General features: G+C 43.6%; 1 protein-coding gene across 23 annotated transcripts in view; it reads left to right on the top strand.

Moving 5' to 3' along the window:
- Nucleotides 1–14,650: 14,650 nt before the first annotated feature.
- The window catches only part of LOC135505903 (uncharacterized), a 37,757-nt gene continuing 24,471 nt past the window's right edge, over nt 14,651–27,936 (top strand). For 11 of the 23 annotated variants that reach the window (XM_064925131.1, XM_064925128.1, XM_064925127.1 and 8 more), the window contains exons 1-45: nt 14,651–14,748; nt 15,427–15,546; nt 17,095–17,198; nt 17,547–17,601; nt 17,747–17,899; nt 18,001–18,165; nt 18,330–18,482; nt 18,565–18,735; nt 18,837–18,878; nt 19,007–19,168; nt 19,260–19,430; nt 19,524–19,565; nt 19,694–19,855; nt 19,947–20,117; nt 20,209–20,250; nt 20,390–20,551; nt 20,643–20,813; nt 20,903–20,944; nt 21,073–21,234; nt 21,326–21,496; nt 21,586–21,627; nt 21,756–21,917; nt 22,009–22,179; nt 22,269–22,310; nt 22,439–22,600; nt 22,692–22,862; nt 22,952–22,993; nt 23,122–23,283; nt 23,375–23,545; nt 23,635–23,676; nt 23,805–23,966; nt 24,058–24,228; nt 24,318–24,359; nt 24,488–24,649; nt 24,741–24,911; nt 25,001–25,042; nt 25,364–25,441; nt 25,660–25,737; nt 25,953–26,114; nt 26,206–26,376; nt 26,466–26,507; nt 26,836–26,913; nt 27,148–27,225; nt 27,442–27,603; nt 27,695–27,865. In XM_064925131.1, the coding sequence (XP_064781203.1) occupies nt 17,097–17,198; nt 17,547–17,601; nt 17,747–17,899; nt 18,001–18,165; nt 18,330–18,482; nt 18,565–18,735; nt 18,837–18,878; nt 19,007–19,168; nt 19,260–19,430; nt 19,524–19,565; nt 19,694–19,855; nt 19,947–20,117; nt 20,209–20,250; nt 20,390–20,551; nt 20,643–20,813; nt 20,903–20,944; nt 21,073–21,234; nt 21,326–21,496; nt 21,586–21,627; nt 21,756–21,917; nt 22,009–22,179; nt 22,269–22,310; nt 22,439–22,600; nt 22,692–22,862; nt 22,952–22,993; nt 23,122–23,283; nt 23,375–23,545; nt 23,635–23,676; nt 23,805–23,966; nt 24,058–24,228; nt 24,318–24,359; nt 24,488–24,649; nt 24,741–24,911; nt 25,001–25,042; nt 25,364–25,441; nt 25,660–25,737; nt 25,953–26,114; nt 26,206–26,376; nt 26,466–26,507; nt 26,836–26,913; nt 27,148–27,225; nt 27,442–27,603; nt 27,695–27,865 (5,236 nt within the window). In that variant the 5' untranslated portion in view covers nt 14,651–14,748; nt 15,427–15,546; nt 17,095–17,096. Of the gene's footprint in view, nt 14,749–15,426; nt 15,547–16,275; nt 16,523–17,094; nt 17,199–17,546; nt 17,602–17,746; nt 17,900–18,000; nt 18,166–18,329; nt 18,483–18,564; nt 18,736–18,836; nt 18,879–19,006; nt 19,169–19,259; nt 19,431–19,523; nt 19,566–19,693; nt 19,856–19,946; nt 20,118–20,208; nt 20,251–20,389; nt 20,552–20,642; nt 20,814–20,902; nt 20,945–21,072; nt 21,235–21,325; nt 21,497–21,585; nt 21,628–21,755; nt 21,918–22,008; nt 22,180–22,268; nt 22,311–22,438; nt 22,601–22,691; nt 22,863–22,951; nt 22,994–23,121; nt 23,284–23,374; nt 23,546–23,634; nt 23,677–23,804; nt 23,967–24,057; nt 24,229–24,317; nt 24,360–24,487; nt 24,650–24,740; nt 24,912–25,000; nt 25,043–25,363; nt 25,442–25,659; nt 25,738–25,952; nt 26,115–26,205; nt 26,377–26,465; nt 26,508–26,835; nt 26,914–27,147; nt 27,226–27,441; nt 27,604–27,694; nt 27,866–27,936 lie in introns of those variants that run through there. The other 12 variants (XM_064925145.1, XM_064925144.1, XM_064925125.1 and 9 more) reach the window with 11 other exon arrangements.

Raw genomic sequence — 27,936 nt, 5'->3', positions numbered from 1 at the left:
CAGGTAGTAGACCTGAGCCAACTCCCCGTGCTTACCGTGGTGGGCGTTGTACTGGTCAGGCACCGTATTATGCGGTGGAGCGCACAGTGTCCCCATTACGCATGCTTAGCCCGGTGCGCTACATCCCAGCTCCCCGTATCGGCCGGGCTAGAGTGGGCATCGAGCCAGGTGTCATGAGGCCGGCCCTGTGCATCTGGTCTCCAGTGCGTCCCCTCGGGCCGGGGTACATGGCACAAGCCTTACGCATGGTGTCCCCGGTTCGCCAGCACAGCCCAGTGCGAGCTATTCCACCTCGCCGCACTGGTCTGGCTACGGGGAGTATTCAACCAGGTAAGGTTGGGCAGGCTCGGTACTCGAGAGCTCCAGTGCGCCTTCACGGTCCGGTCTATCCGGTGCCACCTCCACGCACCAGTCCTCCGGTGGCAGCCCCCTCACCAGGCTGTCTCTCCGTCTCCTCCCTACAGGTTCTCCCGCCTGTCCAGCGCTGCCAGAGCCTTCCTCCTGCCCAGCGCTGCCAGAGTCTCCCATCTGTCCTGAGCTGCCAGAGTCTCCCGTCTGTCCTGAGCTGCCAGAGTCTCCAGTCTGTCCTGAACTGCCAGAATCTCCCGTCTGTCCTGAGCTGCCAGAGCCGCCCGTCTGTCCTGAGCTGCCAGAGCCGTCCGCCAGTCCTGAGCTGCCAGAGCCGCCCGCCAGTCCTGAGCTGCCAGAGCCACCCGCCAGTCCTGAGCTGCCAGAGCCGCCCTCCAGTCCTGAGCTGCCAGAGCCGCCCTCCAGTCCTGAGCTGCCAGAGCCGCCCGCCAGTCAGGAGTTTCCAGAGCCGCCCGCCAGTCAGGAGCTGCCAGAGTCACCCGCCAGTCAGGAGCTGCCAGAGCCGCCAGTCAGTCAGGAGCTGCCAGAGCCGCCGGTCAGTCAGGAGCTGCCAGAGCCGCCAGTTAACCAGGACCTGCCAGAGCCGCCAGTCAGCCAGGAGCTGCCAGAGTCGCCAGTCAGCCAGGAGCTGAAAGAGCCGCCAGTCAGCCAGGAGCTGCCAGAGCCGTCAGCCAGGAGCTGCCAGAATCGCCTGTCACGCCGGCGATGCCAGAATCGCCCTTCACTCCGGAGCTGCCGGAGTCTCCTGTCCATTCGGGACCCTCTCTTAAGAGGCCACGGAGGCGAATAAAGAGGCGGAGAAAAACTATGGTGAAGTGGGGTCCACGTCCCGCGTCAGAGCCGCCACCACGGACAGACGCCCACCCAGACCCTCCACTATAGGTTCAGGTTTTGCGGCCGGAGTCCGCATCTTTGGGGGGGGGGGGTACTGTCACATTCTGGCCTTAGTTCCTTTGTTTTGTCATTGTTTTAGTTGGTCAGGGCGTGAGTTGGGGTGGGCAGCCTATGTTGGTTTTTCTATGTTGGTTTTTGAGTTTGGCCTGGTATGGTTCTCAATCAGAGGCAGGTGTCGTTAGTTGTCTCTGATTGAGAATCATACTTAGGTAGCCTTTTTCCACCTGGGTTTCGTGGGTGTTTATTTTCTGCTCTGTGTTTTGTTGCACTGTTCAGGACTGTTCGTTTGTCGTGTATTGTTTTTGTTTAAGTATTCATTCTTTATTAAATTACAATGAATACTTACCACGCTGCACATTGGTCCTCTCTTTCTTCCGACAACAACCGTTAGACAAACAATTGGGCACAATTAACTTGTACACTTTAACTCAATGCTCAATTCTCCTACTTATTCAGCAGTCAACGGTTGTGCATTCATGAAACTGCAGAACCTTCCGTACACCAGTAACAAAACCAGTTGAAGTTTCTGTGGTTTACTTTTAAATGTGGTCATAAAGTGAGCAAAACTAGTACTTACTAATAATGACCAATGTTGATTACAGGGCAACAGTTTCCTGATATCAGGGATAAACATCTTTATTCCCAACATCAAATACTCTGTAGCTGTGAGACCTTCCCTCCTACATCGATAGCCTAGCTGCTATCTGACATTTGACACGGTGCAGGAAACAAATCAAATCAAATGTATTTATATAGCCCTTCGTACATCAGCTGATATCTCAAAGTGCTGTACAGAAACCCAGCCTAAAACCCCAAACAGCAAGCAATGCAGGTGTTGAAGCACGTTGGCTAGGAAAAACTCCCTGGAAAGGCCAAAACCTAGGAAGAAACCTAGAGAGGAACCAGGCTATGAGGGGTGGCCAGTCCTCTTCTGGCTATGCCGGGTGGAGATTATAACAGAACACGGCCAAGATGTTCAAATGTTCATAAATGACCAGCATGGTTAAATAATAGGTCTGGGACAGGTAGCACGTCCAGTGAACAGGTCAGGATTCCATAGCCGCAGGCAGAACAGTTGAAACTGGAGCAGCAGAGCGGCCAGGTGGACTGAGGACAGCGAGGAGTCATCATGCCAGGTAGATCTGAGGCATGGTCCTAGGGCTCAGGTCCTCCGAGAGAGAGAAAGAAAGAGAGAATTAGAGAGAGCATACTTAAATTCACACAGGACACCGGATAAGACAGGAGAAGTACTCCAGATATAACAAACTGACCCTAGCCCCCCGACACATAAACTACTGCAGCATAAATACTGGAGGCTGAGACAGGAGGGGTCAGGAGACACTGTGGCCCCATCCGATGATACCCCCAGACAGGGACAAACAGGAAGGATATAACCCCACTCACTTTGCCAAAGCACAGCCCCCACACCACTAGAGGGATATCTTCAACCACCAACTTACCATCCTGAGACAAGGCCGAGTATAGCCCACAAAGATTTCCGCCACGGCACAACCCAAGGGGGGGTGCCAACCCATACAGGAAGATCACATCAGTGACTCAACCCACTCAAGTGACGCACCCCTCCTAGGGACGGCATGAAAGAGCACCAGTAAGCTAGTGACTCAGCCCCTGTAATAGGGTTAGAGGCAGAGAATCCCAGTGGAAAGAGGGGAACCGGCCAGGCAGAGACAGCAAGGGTGGTTTGTTGCTCCAGAGACTTTCCGTTCACCTTCACACTCCTGGGCCAGACTAGACTCAATTATAGACCAAGAATAGACCCATTGAAGAGATGAGTCTTCAGTAAAGACTTAAAGGTTGAGACCGAGTTTGTGCCTCTCACATGGGTAGGCAGCCCATTCCATAAAAATGGAGCTCTATAGGAGAAAGCCCTGCCTCCATCTGTTTGCTTAGAAATTCTGGGGACAATTAGGAGGCCTGCATCTTGTGACCATAGCGTACGTGTAGGTATGTACGGCAGGACCAAATCAGAGAGATAGGTAGGAGCAAGCCCATGTTATGCTTTGTAGGTTAGCAGTAAAACCTTGAAATCAGCCCTTGCCTTGACAGGAAGCCAGTGTAGGGAGGCTAGCACTGGAGAAATATGATCACATTTTCTGGTTCTAGTCAGGATTCTAGCAGCCGTATTTAGCACTAACTGAAGTTTATTTAGTGCTTTATCCAGGTAGCCCGGAAAGTAGAGCATTGCAGTAGTCTAACCTAGATGTAACAAAATCATGGATTCATTTTTCTGCATCATTTTTGGACAGAAAGTTTCCCCAATGAACCAGCTTTACCAGTAAGTCAAAATGGAACTATGTTCAACATTGCGTTGCTGGGAGAGCCACTGTAAAAAGTCCTGACTCAGATACTGTAGATGCTAGGCTACGGATCTGGAGAGTGTCTCCTGGCTGCTCTTCCACTGTAAATGATTGAACAGCCTGGGGACTGTATGTGCAGAGGTGTGAAGTGTCATGCACTCAGGGCACTGTGTGTGAAGAAAGGCTCTCATACTGTATCATTTCAATCATTTTAGTCAATAAGATTCTTGCTACGTAAGCTTAACTTTCTGAACATCCGAGACGTGTAGTCCACTTGTCATTCCAATCTCCTTTGCATTAGCGTAGCCTCTTCTGTAGCCTGTCAACTATGTGTCTATCTATCCCTGTTCTCTCCTCTCTGCACAGACCATACAAACGCTCCACACCGCGTGGCCGCGGCCACCCTAATCTGGTGGTCCCAGCGCGCACGACCCACGTGGAGTTCCAGGTCTCCGGTAGCCTCTGGAACTGCCGATCTGCGGCCAACAAGGCAGAGTTCACCTCAGCCTATGCCTCCCTCCAGTCCCTCGACTTCCTGGCACTGACGGAAACATGGATCACCACAGATAACACTGCTACTCCCACTGCTCTCTCTTCGTCCGCCCACATGTTCTCGCACACCCCGAGAGCTTCTGGTCAGCGGGGTGGTGGCACCGGGATCCTCATCTCTCCCAAGTGGTCATTCTCTCTTTCTCCCCTTACCCATCTGTCTATCGCCTCCTTTGAATTCCATGCTGTCACAGTTACCAGCCCTTTCAAGCTTAACATCCTTATCATTTATCGCCCTCCAGGTTCCCTCGGAGAGTTCATCAATGAGCTTGATGCCTTGATAAGCTCCTTTCCTGAGGACGGCTCACCTCTCACAGTCCTGGGCGACTTTAACCTCCCCACGTCTACCTTTGACTCATTCCTCTCTGCCTCCTTCTTTCCACTCCTCTCCTCTTTTGACCTCACCCTCTCACCTTCCCCCTACTCACAAGGCAGGCAATACGCTCGACCTCATCTTTACTAGATGCTGTTCTTCCACTAACCTCATTGCAACTCCCCTCCAAGTCTCCGACCACTACCTTGTATCCTTTTCCCTCTCGCTCTCATCCAACACTTCCCACACTGCCCCTACTCGGATGGTATCGCGCCGTCCCAACCTTCGCTCTCTCTCCCCGCTACTCTCTCCTCTTCCATCCTATCATCTCTTCCCTCTGCTCATACCTTCTCCAACCTATCTCCTGATTCTGCCTCCTCAACCCTCCTCTCTTCCCTTTCTGCATCCTTTGACTCTCTATGTCCCCTATCCTCCAGGCCGGCTTGGTCCTCCCCTCCCGCTCCGTGGCTCGATGACTCATTGCGAGCTCACAGAACAGTGCTCCGGGCAGCCGAGCGGAAATGGAGGAAAACTCGCCTCCCTGCGGACCTGGCATCCTTTCACTCCCTCCTCTCTACATTTTCCTCCTCTGTCTCTGCTGCTAAAGCCACTTTCTACCACTCTAAATTCCAAGCATCTGCCTCTAACCCTAGGAAGCTCTTTGCCACCTTCTCCTCCCTCCTGAATCCTCCTCCCCCTCCCCCTCCTCCCTCTCTGCAGATGACTTCGTCAACCATTTTGAAAAGAAGGTCGACGACATCCGATCCTCGTTTGCTAAGTCAAACGACACCGCTGGTTCTGCTCACACTGCCCTACCCTGTGCTCTGACCTCTTTCTCCCCTCTCTCTCCAGATGAAATCTCGCTTCTTGTGACGGCCGGCCGCCCAACAACCTGCCCGCTTGACCCTATCCCCTCCTCTCTTCTCCAGACCATTTCCGGAGACCTTCTCCCTTACCTCACCTCGCTCATCAACTCATCCCTGACCGCTGGCTACGTCCCTTCCGTCTTCAAGAGAGCGAGAGTTGCACCCCTTCTGAAAAAACCTACACTCGACCCCTCCGATGTCAACAACTACAGACCAGTATCCCTTCTTTCTTTTCTCTCCAAAACTCTTGAACGTGCCGTCCTTGGCCAGCTCTCCCGCTATCTCTCTCAGAATGACCTTCTTGATCCAAATCAGTCAGGTTTCAAGACTAGTCATTCAACTGAGACTGCTCTTCTCTGTATCACGGAGGCGCTCCGCACTGCTAAAGCTAACTCTCTCTCCTCTGCTCTCATCCTTCTAGACCTATCGGCTGCCTTCGATACTGTGAACCATCAGATCCTCCTCTCCACCCTCTCCGAGTTGGGCATCTCCGGCGCGGCCCACGCTTGGATTGCGTCCTACCTGACAGGTCGCTCCTACCAGGTGGCGTGGCGAGAATCTGTCTCCTCGCCACGCGCTCTCACCACTGGTGTCCCCCAGGGCTCTGTTCTAGGCCCTCTCCTATTCTCGCTATACACCAAGTCACTTGGCTCTGTCATAACCTCACATGGTCTCTCCTATCATTGCTATGCAGACGACACACAATTAATCTTCTCCTTTCCCCCTTCTGATGACCAGGTGGCGAATCGCATCTCTGCATGTCTGGCAGACATATCAGTGTGGATGACGGATCACCACCTCAAGCTGAACCTCGGCAAGACGGAGCTGCTCTTCCTCCCGGGGAAGGACTGCCCGTTCCATGATCTCGCCATCACGGTTGACAACTTCATTGTGTCCTCCTCCCAGAGCGCTAAGAACCTTGGCGTGATCCTGGACAACACCCTGTCGCTCTCAACTAACATCATGGCGGTGGCCCGTTCCTGTAGGTTCATGCTCTACAACATCCGCAGAGTACGACCCTGCCTCACACAGGAAGCGGCGCAGGTCCTAATCCAGGCACTTGTCATCTCCCGTCTGGATTACTGCAACTCGCTGTTGGCTGTGCTCCCTGCCTGTGCCATTAAACCCCTACAACTCATCCAGAACGCCGCAGCCCGTCTGGTGTTCAACCTTCCCAAGTTCTCTCACGTCACCCCGGTCCTCCGCTCTCTCCACTGGCTTCCAGTTGAAGCTCGCATCCGCTACAAGACCATGGTGCTTGCCTACGGAGCTGTGAGGGGAACGGCACCGCAGTACCTCCAGGCTCTGATCAGGCCCTACACCCAAACAAGGGCACTGCGTTCATCCACCTCTGGCCTGCTCGCCTCCCTACCACTGAGGAAGTACAGTTCCCGCTCAGCCCAGTCAAAACTGTTCGCTGCTCTGGCCCCCCAATGGTGGAACAAACTCCCTCACGATGCCAGGACAGCGGAGTCAATCACCACCTTCCGGAGACACCTGAAACCCCACCTCTTCAAGGAATACCTAGGATAGGATAAAGTAATCCTTCTCACCCCCCCTTAAATGATTTAGATGCACTATTGTAAAGTGGCTGTTCCACTGGATGTCAGAAGGTGAATTCACCAATTTGTAAGTCGCTCTGGATAAGAGCGTCTGCTAAGTGACTTAAATGTAAATGTATAGGAGGAAAGGGGAGGGATCTTCCATATTAAACCTCAGCCTCTGACACAAAATACCAATTTAATCAATTTTAAGTTCAAGTTGTTATCAAAGTTTAATCCTAGACACATGAAAAGAGATGGGTAAAGGGCGGATGAAATGGGCATATTCCACCCACACGAGTTGCTGACTCCTGGTGGTGGGGTTGAAGATCCTGATTGGCTCGCTCCAACTGGCCATTAGATTGGGGGTGAAAACCACAGTACAGGCTGGCCGACGATCAAATGAGAGTGGAGAACGCCTTCCAGAACCGGGACGAGAACTGAGGACCCCAATCAGAGCAAAGACCATGTTGACCGGAAGTCCATGGAGCCGGAAGACGTGTTGCACCATGAGCTGAGACGTCTCCTTGGCAGAGGGTAACTTGGGAAGGGGAATAAATTGGCCAGCTATATAAAACCTATTCACCACCGTCATGATCGTGGTGTTGCCATCTGACGGAGGAAGACCAGTAACAAAGTCCAGGGATATATGGGAACAGGGGCAGTGAGGAACAGGGAGTGGTTGAAGAAAGCCAGCCGGAGCTTGCCGCGCAGTCTTATTTTGTGCACACACACTGCAGGCGGCGATGGATGTGGAGACATCAGGAACCATGGAAGGCCACAAAAAGCATTAACAGAGGAAAGCCAGTGTCCGACGGGAGCCTGGTTGGCAGGTCAATCTTTAGAAATGTGCCCATTCCAGGACCGGGGAACGGGCCGAGTCCGGGACAAACATCTGGTTAGCCGGACCCCCCCACGGGTGGTGCGGAGATATTCCAGGTTCTTATGGTCAGTCCACAGTAAGAATAGGTGTTCCGCCCCCTCCAACTTGTTCCGCCCCCTCCAACCAGTGATTCCACTCCTCCAACACCATCTTGACGGTGAGGAGTTCTTGATGGGACGGGCCAGGATGGATTAAGATGGGGGCTGTAATGAATCGATGTTTGAGGTATGAGAACGCCCGGTCAGCTGCTGGAGACCACGTGAATGGAACCTTAGGAGAGGTGAGTGCTGAGAGGGGTAGAAGTTAGGTAGAAGGTAGAAGTTAGAAGGTAGAAGTTAACAAATCCCAGGAAATGTTGCAGATGCACTCTGGATGGATTGAGGCCAATCCACCACCGTGATGTCATTAAGGCCCCGGTAGTCAAAATACGGACGCAGGGTTTTGTCCTTCTCCACAAAGAAGAACCCTGCGCCATCGGGAGAGGCAGATTGACGAATACTCCCTGCAGCAAGAGAGTCCTCAATGTACTCCTCCATAGCCTTGGTCTCCGGACCTAAAGGAAGTAAAGCCGCCCCTGAGGTGGTGTTGTGCCCGGGAGAAGTTCAATGGCGCAGTCGTAGGGTCGATGAGGAGGGAGAGACATAGCGCGGGCCTTGTTGAAGATCTCCCGGAAGTCTAGGTACTCCGCGGGAATGGCGGAGAGATCCGAGACTTCTCCCAAGCCCGCAGGAAAATGTCCCGGGGCAGGCTGTGCTGACTTAAGACACCGTGCATGGCAGAAAGGGCTGTGCTTCTAGAGCCATGAATACCCCAAAACCATGGGTACATGGGGAGATTCTATGAGCAGGAACTGCATACACTCACTATGATTTCCTGATACTCGTAGTTTGATGGGAACTGTATTGCGGGTGACTCTGCCAATAGAGCACCCATCCAACGCTCTGAAGTTCATGTGAATGGAGAGGGGTTAAGTGAAGATTCCCAGCTCCAAAACCAAGGTAGCGTCGATAAATCTCTCATCGGCCCCAGAGTCAATGAGCACCCGGGGAGATTTGGCCTGTTCACCTCACAACAGGGTGGCTTGAAGAGGGGTATGAATAATGGGAGATTGGAAAATCTCTGTACCGTTCACCAGAGTACTCATACCTACTGATGAGCCTGGTCTTTTTAATGGACAGGTGGAAATATAATGTTCTGTAGTCCTACAATACAGACAGCTCCTGGTACTCAACCTGCATAAATATTCATCCGGAGACAATCTAGCCCTTCTTAGTAGCTTGGGCTCTGGAAGAGGCGAGTCAAATGCCCTCTGTGATTCCAGTGGACACTCGGGTGACCTCGGATTCTCTCTGTAAGGTGGACGTCGGGAACTTCTGGGATTCCTCGGAGACGAGGTGGGAGCAGTGACCAGGCCTACTCTCCCTCCTACATTCCCATAGCCCACATCAATCAACAAGGTCAAGGCAATGAGGGAGTTGAGGTCCATGAGAGGCTCTCGGGCTGCGAGCTCGTCTTTAACCTCCTCCAATAATCAGTGAAGGAACGTGTCGAAAAGAGATTCCGGGTTCCAGGCACTATCAGCAAACGTGTGAAAGTCTACAGCATAGTCTGTCACACTACAGGAGTTTTTAAAACTTTTATCCCTTTTTCTCCCCAATTTTGTGATATCCAATTGGTAATTACAGTCTTGTCTCATCGCTGCAACTCTCGTACGGACTCGGGAGAGGCAAATGTCGAGAGCCGTGTGCCCCCGAAACACAATGCCCACTTAACCTGGAAGCCAGCCGCACCAATGTGTCAGAGGAAATACCATACACCTGGTGACCACGTCAGTGCGCATTGAGCCCGGCCTGCCACAGAAGTTGCTAGAGCGCGATGGGACAAGAACATCCCTGCTGGCCAAACCCTCCCCTAACCCGAACAATGCTAAGCCAATTGTGAGCCGCCCCATGGGTCTCCAAGTCATGGCCGGCGTTGACAGAACCAGGCCTCAAACCATGATCTCTAGTGGCTCAGCTAGCACTGTGATGCAGTGCCTTAGACCCCTTCGGGAGGCTTCTCACTACAGGAGTTTTGACGCAGAGTAGCTTCTGAGCAGCCTCTCTCCTGGACAACAGAGAATCTAACACCTTCCTAATCTCCTCGATGAACTCCTCCAGACTGAGGAAAACGGTGGATTGTTGCTTCCTCACCACTGTCACCCAGGCGAGAGCCCTTCGAGCGATCAGAGGGAAACGAAGAGGGCTGAAGCGTGAAGATGAGGGAGCACTGGGAGAGAAATGCAAGAACACTAAAGTAACACGCGTAAATGACTACCGACCCATAGAACTCAAGTCTGTAGCCATGAAGTATTTTGAAAGGCTGGTCATGGCTCACATGAACATCCCAGAAATCCCAGACCCACTCCAATTTGAGTACCGCCCAAACAGATCCACAGATGATGCAATCTCTATTGCACTCCACACTGCCCTTTCCCACCTGGACAAAAGGAACACCTATGTGAGAATGCTATTCATTGACTACAGCTCAGTGTTTAACATCATAGTGCCCTCAAAGCTCATCAAACTCACCAATAAGCTAAGGGCCGTGGGACTAAACACCTCCCTCTGCAACTGGATCCTGGACTTCCTGACGGGCCACCCCCAGGTGGTAAGGGTAGCTAACAACACATCCGCCACACTGATCCTCAACACAGGGGCCCCTCAGGGGTGCATGTTCAGTCCCCTCCTGTACTCCCTGTTCACTCATGACTGCACGGCCAGGCATGACTCCAACACCATCATTAACTTTGCTGATAACACAACAGTTGTCACCGACAACGACGAGACAGCCTATAGGGAGGAGGTTGGAGACCTGGCTATGTGATGCCAGGACAACAACCTCTCCCTCAATGTGATCAAGACAAAGGAGATGATTGTGGACTACAGGAAAAAGAGGACAGAGCATGCCCCCATTCACATCAACAGGGCTGTAATGGAGCAGGATGAGAGCTTCAAGTTCCTTGGTGTCCACATCACCAACAAACTAACATGGTCCAAACACACCAAGACAGTTGTGAAGAGGGCACGACAAAACCTATTCCCCCTCAGGAGACTGAAAAGATTTGGCATGGGTCCTCAGATCCTCAAAAGGTTCTACAGCTGCACCACCGAGAGCATCCTGACTGGTTGCATTAACGCTTGGTATGGTAACTGCTCGGCCTCCGACCGCAAGGCATTACAGAGGGTAGTGCGTACAGCCCAGTACATCAATGGGGCAAAGCTTCCTGCCATCCAGGATCTCTATACCAGGCGGTATCAGAGGAAGGCACTAAAAATTGTCAAAGACTCCAGCCACCCAAGTCATAGACTGTTCTTCCTGCTACCGAATGGCATGCGGTACTGGAGCGCCAAGTCCAAGAGTCTTCTAAACAGCTTCTGAACATCTAATCAAATGGCCACCCAGACTATTTGCATTCCCCCCCTCCTTTTACACCACATCTACTCTCTGTTGTTATCATCTATGCATAGTCACTTTAATAACTTTACCTACATGTACATAGTACCTCAATTACCTTGACTAACCGGTGCCCCCGCACATTGACTCTTTACCGGTATCCCCTGTATATAGGCTCGCTATTGTTATTTTACTGCTGCTCTTTAATTACTTGTTACTTTTATCTCCTATTCTTATTCGTATGTTTAAAACAATATATATATTTTTTAACTGCATTGTTGGTTAGGGGTAAGTATGCATTTCAATGTAAGGTCTACCTGTTGTATTCGGCGCACGTCACTAATAACATTTTATTTTATTTTATTTGGATTTGATAGTACGAGTCTCAGAGTTTCTTATAGTACAATGGTCAAGAAAAAGGTAGGTCAAGGCAGGCAAAGAGTTGTAATCCAAATCAGAGTCAGGCAGGTACAGGAAGGCAGGCAGGATCACGATGGAATGACTTGACGGGGCAAGACATACTGTCATCAGATAAACAGAAAACGAGGGCATAATTACATAGGTAATCATGATGGGAGATGGGAGACACCTGGTTGGGGGCGGAGACAAGCACAATGACAGGTGAAAAAAATCAGGGTGTGACAGTTGTTACAAAACAAAATGGGTGAAAAGTCAAGGGGTGTGAATACTTCCTGAAGGAACTGTATATGTACATAGCTACCTCAATTACCCTGCACCCCTGCACATTGACTCAGTACTGGTACTCCCTGTATCTTGCCATGTTATTTTTACTTGTTATTGCTATTCGTTATTCACTGTGTATTCATTCAATTTGTCACTATTTCTATATGTATTTGATCTTTATCTTTAACTCTGTATTGCTGGAAAATGACTCATAAGTAAGCATTCAGTGTTAATCTACACCTGTGGTTTACAAAGCACATGACAAATAAAATGTGATTTGATTGTATGCAACATTGAACTTTTTTCACAACTGCCATGAGTTTGGTGTCAAATCATTTACAAAAAAATACATACTGACAAAGTAAAATAAATAAAGTGTGTAAAAAATAATTATCATCGATTCCATGCTGAACTTCAATGGCATTCACTAAATGTATGGTTTTATTTAGGATAATGTTTTACAGCTTTGTTGGTCTATTTTTTATTTATTTTAAAACCTTACTTGATGATTGTATATATTTTATATATGTGATAATGCCACACTGAGGGCCAGAGATAATTACAGACACCTGTGATATTCTGAAGTACTGTACCCACATTTATTTTTAAACCAACCTTCCAGTAATATACCCTCCCCTTGCAACCGTAGGTAAAAGACAACTAAAACATATACAATGTTCAGTTTCAACAACAATCTAAATCAGAAATACTGTATGTGTTGCATTTCAACAATACCAATGTTAGCAGAGCACAGCACAGCAATCGCTATACCTCTAAGAGAAACCTACTGCATTCTTTAGATTCTTATTGAAATACCATGTGACTTCTCTACCCATCCTGATGATTGGGTTTCATGAAAAGCAGTCTGCCCTGGTTGTGATGTCACAAGTAACCTACTTAACCCATTTGTTCCCAATTGTTTTCCGACATACCACTATGAAAGTCTTATGCCATTAGTAAACCTTACATGTAATCCATATTGCTTTTTGAAAAAGTACAGCCCTGTTACCCACTTTGCCAAGGCCTGTGTTCCCCCAGGTCACCAAAAGGTACCTACAGTATACGCAGCTATCCGCTCCACACCCCAACCCTGTTTGCATATCCACTAACCTGTTATACCCTAACCATTTCCTATATAAACTCAAAGTACATTACATTAGCCTCTTTCACTTTTTGTCGAACACAAACGTGTTACCACAAAGGATGTTAAAGGGCAGTAGACTTAAATTCAGACTCATTACCTGTAGGAGTTACCTGTATATTTTTATTTATTTTTTTATTTCACCTTTATTTAACCAGGTAGGCTAGTTGGCCAAGATAAAGCATAACAATTCGACACATACAACAACACAGAGTTACACATGTAATATATATAATTGTAAACCAGGTCAAATTATGGGCATAAAGCTCGATATTCATATAAAACAGGTCTACCCGAGTGCCCAAGCCTCAATATTCATAGAAAAACAGATGTACACCTGCACTGCAGCCCTTATATACCCATACAAACCAGATTTACACCTGTTGCTATGTTCAATACTTTAAATAAAACAGGTCTACCCTTGTCAGGGTTTTCGCTGCTGTTCATTCGAGTCAAGTGCAGGAGAGCAGAGAATTGGTGATCAGGTGACTTTATTAGCCAAGAGAAACAAACAGACGGGCGCAAACAGCTACAACTCAAGCCAACCGGCAAAAGTGACCAGCGCAAAATACCGTCAATAATATAACAATAAGGTTCACCGATAGTTCCCCAAATAGGGTACAGGCAATGCCCAGGGTGAAAACCCAGACTGGCGCGATGCAACAAACACAAAACAAAACAATTCCACACAAAGACATGGGTGGGAACAGAGGATATATATATATATATATATATATATATATATATATATATATATATATATATATATATATATATATATATATATATATATATATATATATATATATATATATATATGCAGTGTGATTAGGGAATGTAAACCAGGTGTGCGGGGAACAAGACAAAACAAATGGAACAATGAAAAATGGAGCGGCGATGGCTAGAAGGCCGGTGACGTCGACCGCCGAACGCCACCCGAACAAGGAGGGGAGCCGACTTCGGCGGAAGTCGTTGACAACCCTATTTACCGAAACTCACATAAACCAGGTATACCCGTGTGAGAGACAATGAACAAAACTATTAACATGATATATTTGTAATATTAACACACTAATTGTGCTTAAGGGTCTATTCATCGCCAATCTCCCCTGAAATAACAAAATTATACATTTTATAGTCAGAATCACTAATTTAAGCATATGTAAAGGCTAATGGATACTGGTAAAATCATCTGTAGGATCATCTTCATGAAGTATATTGATAACCCAACAACTTCACTTTAGTTCATTAAATATAATAAGTTACCTTTTCACTGTGTATTCATCTGTCACTGTTCAATGCAAGTTGTGTGTATTCACTGCTTTGTATTCTATTGTTAAACTGATGGTCCTTTGACCACAGCGATCAAGTGTATTTTAGTTTTGTTGAGACACAATGTTCATGACAGTTCAGACAATGTATCGTCACTGACCCACTGCACTGGTGTTTTTACATGATGACCTTTTACTTCTAATTTATAACGATGGTTGTACTAATGGCTCAAGTGTCTGTGCTCTGCTCTTCAATACTAACTCGGTTTCATTTAGTGACACAAGGAAACAGAATAAATAATAAAACCTGTTGAGCAGGTGCTCTGTCACAGTCAGTCAGTCCCTTACCATATTTCAGGAATTGTTCTCGTAGTTCACGGTATTGAGGGCGTGACAGTCAGTAAACGGTGTTGGATGTGGGTTTTGAGTCTACCTGCAATGTACAATACTACACTTGTCAACCAGAACAGTAAGGAGAAGCAAGGTAAGGTATTTTTGTTAGTTTGCTTTTCAGTGAAATGATAGATGAGGATGATAGTGAAGAACTGAATAATAATTTAGGTCAATGTTAAAAGGAGGGGGGGAGAGACAGAAATTGGCCTACATGGGATCTTCACTTGGATGGTAATGAGACTCCTTTCTGAGTTGAGGCTTAAATACAAATCTAAATGTTTGTGTTGTATCTGTACTCATTCTTACTTAGGGTCTGACATGATATAAGCAACATCAAATAACAGTGCATATCAGGAGCATGATTGAGTATCTGAGTTTCCATGGTTTCAACTGATTCATTTGCCCTGACTGGCCCAACAATACGCTATCTGTAGTCACATTTATTTCCTTAGTTGGTTTATTAGTTAAAGATATTTTGTGCTGTCAAGTTTTATACGTAAGACTTTCTGGTAGTGGTAGCAGTAGCTCCATTAAGTTTTCTCTGCTACCTATTGGTGTTGATATAAATATTCTGTAGCCTGTTGGTGCCTATATTTTTCCGGTGTCTTTCAATTCCCTCTTCTGTTGCATGCTGGTGCCTATATTTTTCTGGTGCCTGTTGTTGGTGCCTATTAGATCCTTTCCTGTCTGAAAAGCTCAATCATTCGATTAAATTTTTTTAAACATCAAGCTTGTTTTTCTTGTGTTCCTTTTGTTATTTGTGTGGTAGACATGACATGATCGATGACTGATGTCAACTGCTTTTGAACAAACCTGCAACAATTTGGACATCAGCACTACAGTGATCAATGTGTTAATGCTCATAGGAAGAGCAGTGTGGCCAATAAAGGTAAAGTTAAATATTTATGAAAATCTAATGTACCTGAACAATAATATGGCACATAAAATACATTTTTCCCACACTGCACTTTCAGAAGTGTGTTTGATTTGCATACGTGTCTAAGGATGGAGTTGACACTTGATTTAGACAGTTTAGTAGGATTCCCCATTCAGAACTGACAGTGAAGCTGGCTAAGAAGTCATCAGACTGGCACAGACAAAGTGACTGGAAATGTCTAAATCAAATGTCAACTACCTTCACGCAGAGAAGTCTACTAATCTAAATCAGAAGAGCAGGCCTACAAAAGGATAACAGAGCCCTAGTCTTTTACACCAGGGCTTGGGGCCCGGCCCACCACGTAGATGTGACCAATATGGCCATACAAGAAGTGAGATTATGCCAGTAAAGCATGTTATCATTACATATAAGATGAATCTGTTTGGCATGGTACATTTGCTGGTTGGCAAGTACATTTCTTTGACTATAGACCTACCATGCTATTTGTAACCCATTTCCATGTTCATGATTGTACTTTTGTTATAATATGGGTATCAATCATGTTAGATGAGATATACAGAATCTGTTTTTCATTCAGTGAATGTCGACTTCCATATGCAGCAGAATTTATTCATATTTTTCAGAAATCCAGTAACATTTTCACTTTGAAATAATAATCATGTTTTATGAATTTCCTACAGTACGTCCATCCGCACATCATTCAGAAATGTATTTTGACACTTTTTTGGAGGAATACTCTGTAGTGGTTAGAGAGTTGGGCCAGTAACCGAAAGGTTGCTGGATCGAATCCCCGAGCTGACAAAAAAATCCCTGAGCTGTAAAAATGTGTCGTTCTGCCCCTGAGCAAGGCAGTTAACCCACTGTTCCCCGGGCGCCAAAGACGTGGATATTGATTAATGCAGCCCGCGCACCTCTCTGATTCAGAGGGGTTGGGTTAAATGCGGAAGACATTTGTACAGCTGACTAGGTATCCCCCTTTCCCCTCCCTTTATTTTATGTTATTTACAATGAATTGTCTTACATAATGTATTTTCGACATGACATTGGAACATGTGGGGAATTGTCCACTCACCAGGGACAGGGGCATTCTAGGCAATGGCATTCTAGGAATGAGGAATTAACTTCAGCTATTATACTTAACATAAATGTTTTGTAAAAATAGCAGATCACATTTCAAACAGTGTCTTTCCTACTTACAAATAAATGGCTGCACACTAAGTGTGTTTGTGCAATAAGTCCAGATGAGATTCATTATTTCCATTAGCACATCACATAAGGTTATAATGAAGATGATATCACAAATCCCTTGATTCAGCTTAATCGGATTATTATTATTTTTTATCTCAGAATTACAAATCATGAAATGAAACAATAGATACTTCCATGGACATATTTAAATGAAGCGTGCATGATATAAGTGCTTCAGAAAAGTTACCTGTTGGGTTTTATTGTGTACTTTAAACATTATAGTGAATGTAGGTGTTTACAGTTCTTCCTGGGTTTTTTTCTCAACTCCTTTGCCTTGTTTCCCCACAACAGGAATGGCAATAACAAAGATTTGGCTGAGTGTCCTTGTTCTCCTGGTGACCTGCTCTGTTTTGGAAACACAGGAATTCATTGAGATCTCAAGCCTTTTTCCACAGGTATTATGTTAACAGTATCTCATGCTGTCCAGTAGAAACCTTCCGACAATATTTAGGAACAAATGTAACAGAATATGAGAAACTTAGCGTCTTGATGTTCTTAGTAAGAGTTAGGCGGTCTACTGTTAAGTTCTTGCACCATAACTATCATGATTTTTTGGGACATATTAATGGTTGAACTGGTTAGGGTGGAGTCTCGTGATTAGATGATCATACAGCATTGAACCACCCTTGAAACCCCAAAACCTACCAAACAGGATATTCTAAATGTGGAAAATATTCTAAGATGATATGGACTCTCTGAAGCAAATGTAAATGTGGATACTGACTTTCATTCTCTTGGTAAAGGCATTCAACACAGAGTACAGCCCACATCTGTCACATGTTAGGGAAAAAAGAGCAGGTGAGTTTAGTCAACGGATCACCTTGAAATGATCTTGCAAAGCCAAACATCATCCTCTTGAATGACAATTCAAACCATGTATTTAAAAAGAGCATAGGGACTCTTCTCCTGAATGTCACCCTTTCCTCCATTTCCATCCTTACAGTATTATCCAATCGATGGAACTACATGATTGATGTTGAAGTGAACGTGTCAGACATCAAAACAATAGAGCAAATTAAGTCAGCTGTGAATTCAACAAGTCTTCCCCTCACTATCAACAACTCCACTGAAATCTCTGACGTACACATCACTACTGGTAGTTATACTGTTGGGCTTGCTAGTGCTAAGCATTGCTTTTCTAATGATGTTGGAGAAAAATAATTGATTGACATGTCCTGAAACCCATTTCCATTTCAGTGTGCTACCCAAATGGTACTGGATTCCAGTGCAGATGTGAGGACCAGTATCGTTGGTCATATAACAACTGTGTCACATATGGATCCTGTGATGACATCACTGGTGACACATGTGGATGTATCAATGCCAATCCAGCTGATGGACAGTACTGCCAGCCATACACAAGTAACTTGTTATTTGTTTATAAAATACTTGAATCTGTATTAATGAATAAACTTCATATAAAAACTGCATAAACTTGATATTCGAATTGCAATTTAATAACACAAATAACTGCTCTGGTTTGATATAACAATGCAAATGCATGTTCCATATATTTGATTCAACAGAACCTGTCACTCTTCTGGAGTACTTTGTGGAAGTTGAGGTCAATGTCAATGACTTAAAAGCCATAGACGAACCGAAGAACCTTCTGAAAAACCTCAGTTTACCATTCGCACTTAGTAGCATGATCAACATCACTGATCTCAACATTACTACAGGTAAGAAATATTTAAGTTCTTGATTAATTATTTTATTTTAATTGTAGAAAATGATGATTTATACTGATATTTTATTTTTCAGTGTGCTCCACAAATGGTACTGGATTCCAGTGCAGATGTGAGGACCAGTATCGTTGGTCGTGTAACAATTGCGCCATCTATGGTGCATGTGAAGAAAATACAGATAAACCCTGTAGCTGTATTAATGCAATTCCTTCTGATGGAGAGTACTGCCAGTCGGTTCAAAACCCAAGTAAACGCCAAAGTCCTGTATTTTATAGATTTAATTGTCATGATATTTTTCCAATTTCTGTTGAACCAATGAAGCAATGTTATATTTTCATCACATTACAGACTTTACAGCATGTCCAACAACAACAACCTCTCCTACAACAGGTAATGTAGGACCAAAACATATCTGATGAATTGCCCAAAACATAAACGCATGACAATTGTTTTGGGATATTGATGGATTAAATCTATTTAATATTAGCAAGTTAATGACTGACATTGTTCATTTTCAGGTCCAACAGTACCACCGACTCTCTATGAGTACATGATGGAAATTGAACTGAACACCACAGATGTTACAGTGATAGATCAACTGAGAGCCATTCTGAGAAATGCTATTTACCCTGTCAGAATCAATAATCTGATACAAATCACTGGTGTTAACATGTCTACAGGTAAGACTTCAATGTGCAAGTTTATATTTTTAATTGCTTACACACTGATTAAGTGTCATATTGATTTCTGGATCTACTCTCATGTCCTCAGTTTGCTTCCCAAATGGTACTGGATTCCAGTGCAGATGTGAGGACCAGTATCGTTGGTCATGTGACCAGTGCGTCTCTTATGGGAATTGTGATGACATCACATCTGACACGTGTGGATGTATCAATGCCATTCCTCCAGATGGACAGTACTGCCAGTCGGTTCACCACCAAAGTAAGAACCAACATCCTCACACATTTGACTTTTTAAAAAAAACATTTTCTAACATGTGTAACGAACCAATATCCTATTTTCTTCACCTTAAAGACTTTACAGCATGTCCAACAACAACAACCTCTCCTACAACAGGTAATGTAGGATCAAAATATATCTGATGAATTACCTAAAAAATAAACGCATGACAATTGTTTTGGGATATTGATGGATTAAATCTATTTAATATTAGCAAGTTAATGACTGACATTGTTCATTTTCAGGTCCAACAGTACCACCGACTCTCTATGAGTACATGATTGAAATTGAACTGAACACCACAGATGTTACAGTGATAGATCAACTGAGAGCCATTCTGAGAAATGCTATTTACCCTGTCAGAATCAATAATCTGATACAAATCACTGGTGTTAACATGTCTACAGGTAAGACTTCAATGTGCAAGTTTATATTTTTAATTACTTACACACTGATTAAGTGTCATATTGATTTCTGGATCTACTCTCATGTCCTCAGTTTGCTTCCCAAATGGTACTGGATTCCAGTGCAGATGTGAGGACCAGTATCGTTGGTCATGTGACCAGTGCGTCTCTTATGGGAATTGTGACGACATCACATCTGAAACGTGTGGATGTATAAATGCCATTCCTCCAGATGGACAGTACTGCCAGTCAGTTCACCACCAAAGTAAGAACCAACATCCTCACACATTTGACTTTTAAAAAAACATTTTCTAACATGTGTAACGAACCAATATCCTATTTTCTTCACCTTAAAGACTTTACAGCATGTCCAACAACAACAGCCTCTCCTACAACAGGTAATAATTGAGAAAGATATATCTGATGAATTGTACTAAGAGTCATGGCATTACTATTGTTTTGTCATGTTTTGTCAATATGATGGATCTAAATCTATTTAATATTAGCAAATGAATGACTGACATTGTTCATTTTCAGTTCCAACAGTACCACCGACTCTCTATGAGTACATGATTGAAATTGAACTGAACACCACAGATATTACAGTGATAGATCAACTGAGAGCCATTCTGAGAAATGCTATTTACCCTGTCAGAATCAACAATCTGATACAAATCACTGGTGTTAACATGTCTACAGGTAAGACTTCAATGTGCAAGTTTATATTTTTAACTGCTTACACACCGATTAAGTGTAATTTTGATTTCTTAATCTACGCTCATGTCCTCAGTTTGCTTCCCAAATGGTACTGGATTCCAGTGCAGATGTGAGGACCAGTATCGTTGGTCATGTGACCAGTGCGTCTCTTATGGGAATTGTGATGACATCACATCTGACACGTGTGGATGTATCAATGCCATTCCTCCAGATGGACAGTACTGCCAGTCAGTTCACCACCAAAGTAAGAACCAACATCCTCACACATTTGACATTTGTTAACATTTTCTAATATGTGTAACGAACCAATATCCTATTTTCTTCACCTTAAAGACTTTACAGCATGTCCAACAACAACAACCTCTCCTACAACAGGTAATGTAGGACCAAAATATATCTGATGAATTACCTAAAAAATAAACGCATGACAATTGTTTTGGGATATTGATAGATTAAATCTATTTAATATTAGCAAGTTAATGACTGACATTGTTCATTTTCAGTTCCAACAGTACCACCGACTCTCTATGAGTACATGATGGAAATTGAACTGAACACCACAGATATTACAGTGATAGATCAACTGAGAGCCATTCTGAGAAATGCTATTTACCCTGTCAGAATCAACAATCTGATACAAATCACTGGTGTTAACATGTCTACAGGTAAGACTTCAATGTGCAAGTTTATATTTTTAACTGCTTACACACCGATTAAGTGTAATTTTGATTTCTTAATCTACTCTCATGTCCTCAGTTTGCTTCCCAAATGGTACTGGATTCCAGTGCAGATGTGAGGACCAGTATCGTTGGTCATGTGACCAGTGCGTCTCTTATGGGAATTGTGACGACATCACATCTGAAACGTGTGGATGTATAAATGCCATTCCTCCAGATGGACAGTACTGCCAGTCAGTTCACCACCAAAGTAAGAACCAACATCCTCACACATTCAACTTCTGTTAACATTTTCTAATATGTGTAACGAACCAATATCCTATTTTCTTCACCTTAAAGACTTTACAGCATGTCCAACAACAACAACCTCTCCTACAACAGGTAATGTAGGACCAAAATATATCTGATGAATTACCTAAAAAATAAACGCATGACAATTGTTTTGGGATATTGATAGATTAAATCTATTTAATATTAGCAAGTTAATGACTGACATTGTTCATTTTCAGTTCCAACAGTACCACCGACTCTCTATGAGTACATGATGGAAATTGAACTGAACACCACAGATATTACAGTGATAGATCAACTGAGAGCCATTCTGAGATATGCTATTTACCCTGTCAGAATCAATAATCTGATACAAATCACTGGTGTTAACATGTCTACAGGTAAGACTTCAATGTGCAAGTTTATATTTTTAACTGCTTACACACCGATTAAGTGTAATTTTGATTTCTTAATCTACTCTCATGTCCTCAGTTTGCTTCCCAAATGGTACTGGATTCCAGTGCAGATGTGAGGACCAGTATCGTTGGTCATGTGACCAGTGCGTCTCTTATGGGAATTGTGACGACATCACATCTGAAACGTGTGGATGTATAAATGCCATTCCTCCAGATGGACAGTACTGCCAGTCAGTTCACCACCAAAGTAAGAACCAACATCCTCACACATTCAACTTTTGTTAACATTTTCTAATATGTGTAACGAACCAATATCCTATTTTCTTCACCTTAAAGACTTTACAGCATGTCCAACAACAACAACCTCTCCTACAACAGGTAATGTAGGACCAAAATATATCTGATGAATTACCTAAAAAATAAACGCATGACAATTGTTTTGGGATATTGATGGATTAAATCTATTTAATATTAGCAAGTTAATGACTGACATTGTTCATTTTCAGTTCCAACAGTACCACCGACTCTCTATGAGTACATGATTGAAATTGAACTGAACACCACAGATATTACAGTGATAGATCAACTGAGAGCCATTCTGAGAAATGCTATTTACCCTGTCAGAATCAACAATCTGATACAAATCACTGGTGTTAACATGTCTACAGGTAAGACTTCAATGTGCAAGTTTATATTTTTAACTGCTTACACACCGATTAAGTGTAATTTTGATTTCTTAATCTACTCTCATGTCCTCAGTTTGCTTCCCAAATGGTACTGGATTCCAGTGCAGATGTGAGGACCAGTATCGTTGGTCATGTGACCAGTGCGTCTCTTATGGGAATTGTGATGACATCACATCTGACACGTGTGGATGTATCAATGCCATTCCTCCAGATGGACAGTACTGCCAGTCAGTTCACCACCAAAGTAAGAAGCAACATCCTCACACATTTGACATTTGTTAACATTTTCTAATATGTGTAACGAACCAATATCCTATTTTCTTCACCTTAAAGACTTTACAGCATGTCCAACAACAACAACCTCTCCTACAACAGGTAATGTAGGACCAAAATATATCTGATGAATTACCTAAAAAATAAACGCATGACAATTGTTTTGGGATATTGATAGATTAAATCTATTTAATATTAGCAAGTTAATGACTGACATTGTTCATTTTCAGTTCCAACAGTACCACCGACTCTCTATGAGTACATGATGGAAATTGAACTGAACACCACAGATATTACAGTGATAGATCAACTGAGAGCCATTCTGAGATATGCTATTTACCCTGTCAGAATCAATAATCTGATACAAATCACTGGTGTTAACATGTCTACAGGTAAGACTTCAATGTGCAAGTTTATATTTTTAACTGCTTACACACCGATTAAGTGTAATTTTGATTTCTTAAGCTACTCTCATGTCCTCAGTTTGCTTCCCAAATGGTACTGGATTCCAGTGCAGATGTGAGGACCAGTATCGTTGGTCATGTGACCAGTGCGTCTCTTATGGGAATTGTGATGACATCACATCTGACACGTGTGGATGTATCAATGCCATTCCTCCAGATGGACAGTACTGCCAGTCAGTTCACCACCAAAGTAAGAACCAACATCCTCACACATTCAACTTTTGTTAACATTTTCTAATATGTGTAACGAACCAATATCCTATTTTCTTCACCTTAAAGACTTTACAGCATGTCCAACAACAACAACCTCTCCTACAACAGGTAATGTAGGACCAAAATATATCTGATGAATTACCTAAAAAATAAACGCATGACAATTGTTTTGGGATATTGATGGATTAAATCTATTTAATATTAGCAAGTTAATGACTGACATTGTTCATTTTCAGTTCCAACAGTACCACCGACTCTCTATGAGTACATGATTGAAATTGAACTGAACACCACAGATATTACAGTGATAGATCAACTGAGAGCCATTCTGAGAAATGCTATTTACCCTGTCAGAATCAACAATCTGATACAAATCACTGGTGTTAACATGTCTACAGGTAAGACTTCAATGTGCAAGTTTATATTTTTAACTGCTTACACACCGATTAAGTGTAATTTTGATTTCTTAATCTACTCTCATGTCCTCAGTTTGCTTCCCAAATGGTACTGGATTCCAGTGCAGATGTGAGGACCAGTATCGTTGGTCATGTGACCAGTGCGTCTCTTATGGGAATTGTGATGACATCACATCTGACACGTGTGGATGTATCAATGCCATTCCTCCAGATGGACAGTACTGCCAGTCAGTTCACCACCAAAGTAAGAACCAACATCCTCACACATTTGACATTTGTTAACATTTTCTAATATGTGTAACGAACCAATATCCTATTTTCTTCACCTTAAAGACTTTACAGCATGTCCAACAACAACAACCTCTCCTACAACAGGTAATGTAGGACCAAAATATATCTGATGAATTACCTAAAAAATAAACGCATGACAATTGTTTTGGGATATTGATAGATTAAATCTATTTAATATTAGCAAGTTAATGACTGACATTGTTCATTTTCAGTTCCAACAGTACCACCGACTCTCTATGAGTACATGATTGAAATTGAACTGAACACCACAGATATTACAGTGATAGATCAACTGAGAGCCATTCTGAGAAATGCTATTTACCCTGTCAGAATCAACAATCTGATACAAATCACTGGTGTTAACATGTCTACAGGTAAGACTTCAATGTGCAAGTTTATATTTTTAACTGCTTACACACCGATTAAGTGTAATTTTGATTTCTTAATCTACTCTCATGTCCTCAGTTTGCTTCCCAAATGGTACTGGATTCCAGTGCAGATGTGAGGACCAGTATCGTTGGTCATGTGACCAGTGCGTCTCTTATGGGAATTGTGATGACATCACATCTGACACGTGTGGATGTATCAATGCCATTCCTCCAGATGGACAGTACTGCCAATCAGTTCACCACCAAAGTAAGAACCAACATCCTCACACATTTGACATTTGTTAACATTTTCTAATATGTGTAACTAACCAATATCCTATTTTCTTCACCTTAAAGACTTCACAGCATGTCCAACAACAACAGCCTCTCCTACAACAGGTACCTTTAGAAATACCTACTGAAAAACATGACATAGTTTTTGCAATCCTTAGAATACTACTGTTGTCATGTCTATTGATAACCTACAGTAGGCTATATTTCATGCTTTTCAAGTCATAGTTTTATCATTTACAGCTGACCCCACAACAGCACTAATCACAGTAGCCAGTGAGGGCTGTCCAATGAGATAAAGCAGTTCATCCTACAACACAGCTCATCACAATAACCAGCAAATACAATCAAGTACCTGTGAATAGAGTTTGTTCTGAACTCATCACACATTTGTCACAATCTTTCTGTCTCTCTGTCACTCTGCTTTAGACTCTACAACACCTGAGGACGGCACTACAGAACAAATTACTACAGTTGATAACACAACACAACTGATCACAGTTACCAGTAAATACAATCAAGTACTAGTGAAAATAATTTGTTCTGAAATTCAGTTCTTCACACGTTTGTCACAATATCTCTCTCTCTCCCTCGCTGTCTGTCTGTCTGTCTGTCTGTCTGTCTGTCTGTCTGTCTGTCTGTCTGTCTGTCTGTCTGTCTGTCTGTCTGTCTCTCTCTCTCTCTCTCTCTCTCTCTCTCTCTCTCTCTCTCTCTCTCTAATTTAGACTCTACAACACCTGGGGACCGCACTACAGAACAAATAACTACAGTTGATAACACAACACAACTGACCACAGTTACCAGTAAGTATCATCAAGTTCTGGGGAACAAAATGTGTGTTAAACCCCTGGTGTAGACTCGACAACATCAGCACCGACAACAGAACGAATTACTACAGCTGACCCCATAACACAACTGACCACAGTTACCAGTAAACACATGACAATTGTTTTGGGATATTGATGGATTAAATCTATTTAATATTAACAAGTTAATGACTGACATTGTTCATTTTCAGGTCCAACAGTATCACCGACTCTCTATGAGTACATGATTGAAATTGAACTGAACACCACAGATGTTACAGTGATAGATCAACTGAGAGCCATTCTGAGAAATGCTATTTACCCTGTCAGAATCAATAATCTGACACAAATCACTGGTGTTAACATGTCTACAGGTAAGACTTCAATGTGCAATTGAATATTGTCAACTGCTTACACACTGATTAAGTGTAATTTTGATTTCTTAATCTACTCTCATGTCCTCAGTTTGCTTCCCAAATGGTACTGGATTCCAGTGCAGATGTGAGGACCAGTATCGTTGGTCATGTGACCAGTGTGTCTCTTATGGGAATTGTGATGACATCACATCTGACACGTGTGGATGTATCAATGCCATTCCTCCAGATGGACAGTACTGCCAGTCAGTTCACCACCAAAGTAAGAACCAACATCCTCACACATTTGACATTTGTTAACATTTTCTAATATGTGTAACTAAACAATATCCTATTTTCTTCACCTTAAAGACTTCACAGCATGTCCAACAACAACAACTTCTCCTACAACAGGTACCTTTAGAAATACCTACTGAAAAACATGACATAGTTTTTGCAATCCTTAGAATACTACTGTTGTCATGTCTATTGATAACCTACAGTAGGCTATATTTCATGCTTTTCAAGTCATAGTTTTATCATTTACAGCTGACCCCACAACAGCACTAATCACAGTAGCCAGTGAATGCAGTCCATGAGATAAAGCAGTTCATCCTACAACACAGCTCATCACAATAACCAGCAAATACAATCAAGTACCTGTGAATAGAGTTTGTTCTGAACTCATCACACTTTTGTCACAATCTTTCTGTCTCTCTGTCACTCTCTCACTCTGCTTTAGACTCTACAACACCTGAGGCCAGCACGACAGAACAAATTACTACAGTTGATAACACAACACAACTGATCACAGTTACCAGTAAATACAGTCAAGTACTAGTGAAAATAATTTGTTCTGCAAATCAGGTCTTCACACGTTTGTGACAATATCTCTCTCTCTGTCTGTCTGTCTGTCTGTCTGTCTGTCTGTCTGTCTGTCTGTCTGTCTGTCTGTCTGTCTGTCTGTCTGTCTGTCTGTCTGTCTGTCTGTCTGTCTGTCTCTCTCTCTCTCTCTCTCTCTCTCTCTCTCTCTCTCTCTCTCTCTCTAATTTAGACTCTACAACACCTGAGGACGGCACTACAGAACAAATAACTACAGCTGATAACACAACACAACTGATCACAGTTACCAGTAAGTATCATCAGGTTCTGGAGAACAAAATGTGTGTTTCTCCCATAATTTAGACTCTACAACATCGGCACCCACAACAGAACGAATAACTATAGCTGACCGCACAACACACCTGACCACAGTTACCTGTAAACGCATGACAATTGTTTTGGGATATTGATGGATCTAAATCTATTTAATATTAACAAGTTAATGACTGACATTGTTCATTTTCAGGTCCAACAGTACCACCGACTCTCTATGAGTACATGATTGAAATTGAACTGAACACCACAGATGTTACAGTGATAGATCAACTGAGAGCCATTCTGAGAAATGCTATTTACCCTGTCAGAATCAACAATCTGATACAAATCACTGGTGTTAACATGTCTACAGGTAAGACTTCAATGTGCAATTGAATATTGTCAACTGCTTACACACCGATTAAGTGTCATTTTGATTTCTTGATCTACTCTCGTGTTCTCAGTTTGCTTCCCAAATGGTACTGGATTCCAGTGCAGATGTGAGGACCAGTATCGTTGGTCATGTGACCAGTGTGTCTCTTTTGGGAATTGTGATGACATCACATCTGACACGTGTGGATGTATCAATGCCATTCCTCCAGATGGACAGTACTGCCAGTCGGTTCATCACCAAAGTAAGAACCAACATCCTCACACATTTGACATTTGTTAACATTTTCTAATATGTGTAACTAACCAATATCCT

This window comes from Oncorhynchus masou, chromosome 19, assembly GCF_036934945.1.
Source record: "Oncorhynchus masou masou isolate Uvic2021 chromosome 19, UVic_Omas_1.1, whole genome shotgun sequence".
Taxonomy (NCBI): domain Eukaryota; kingdom Metazoa; phylum Chordata; class Actinopteri; order Salmoniformes; family Salmonidae; genus Oncorhynchus; species Oncorhynchus masou.
The sequence above is the reverse complement of the archived record's forward strand: the minus strand, read 5'-3'. Positions and strand labels throughout refer to the sequence as shown.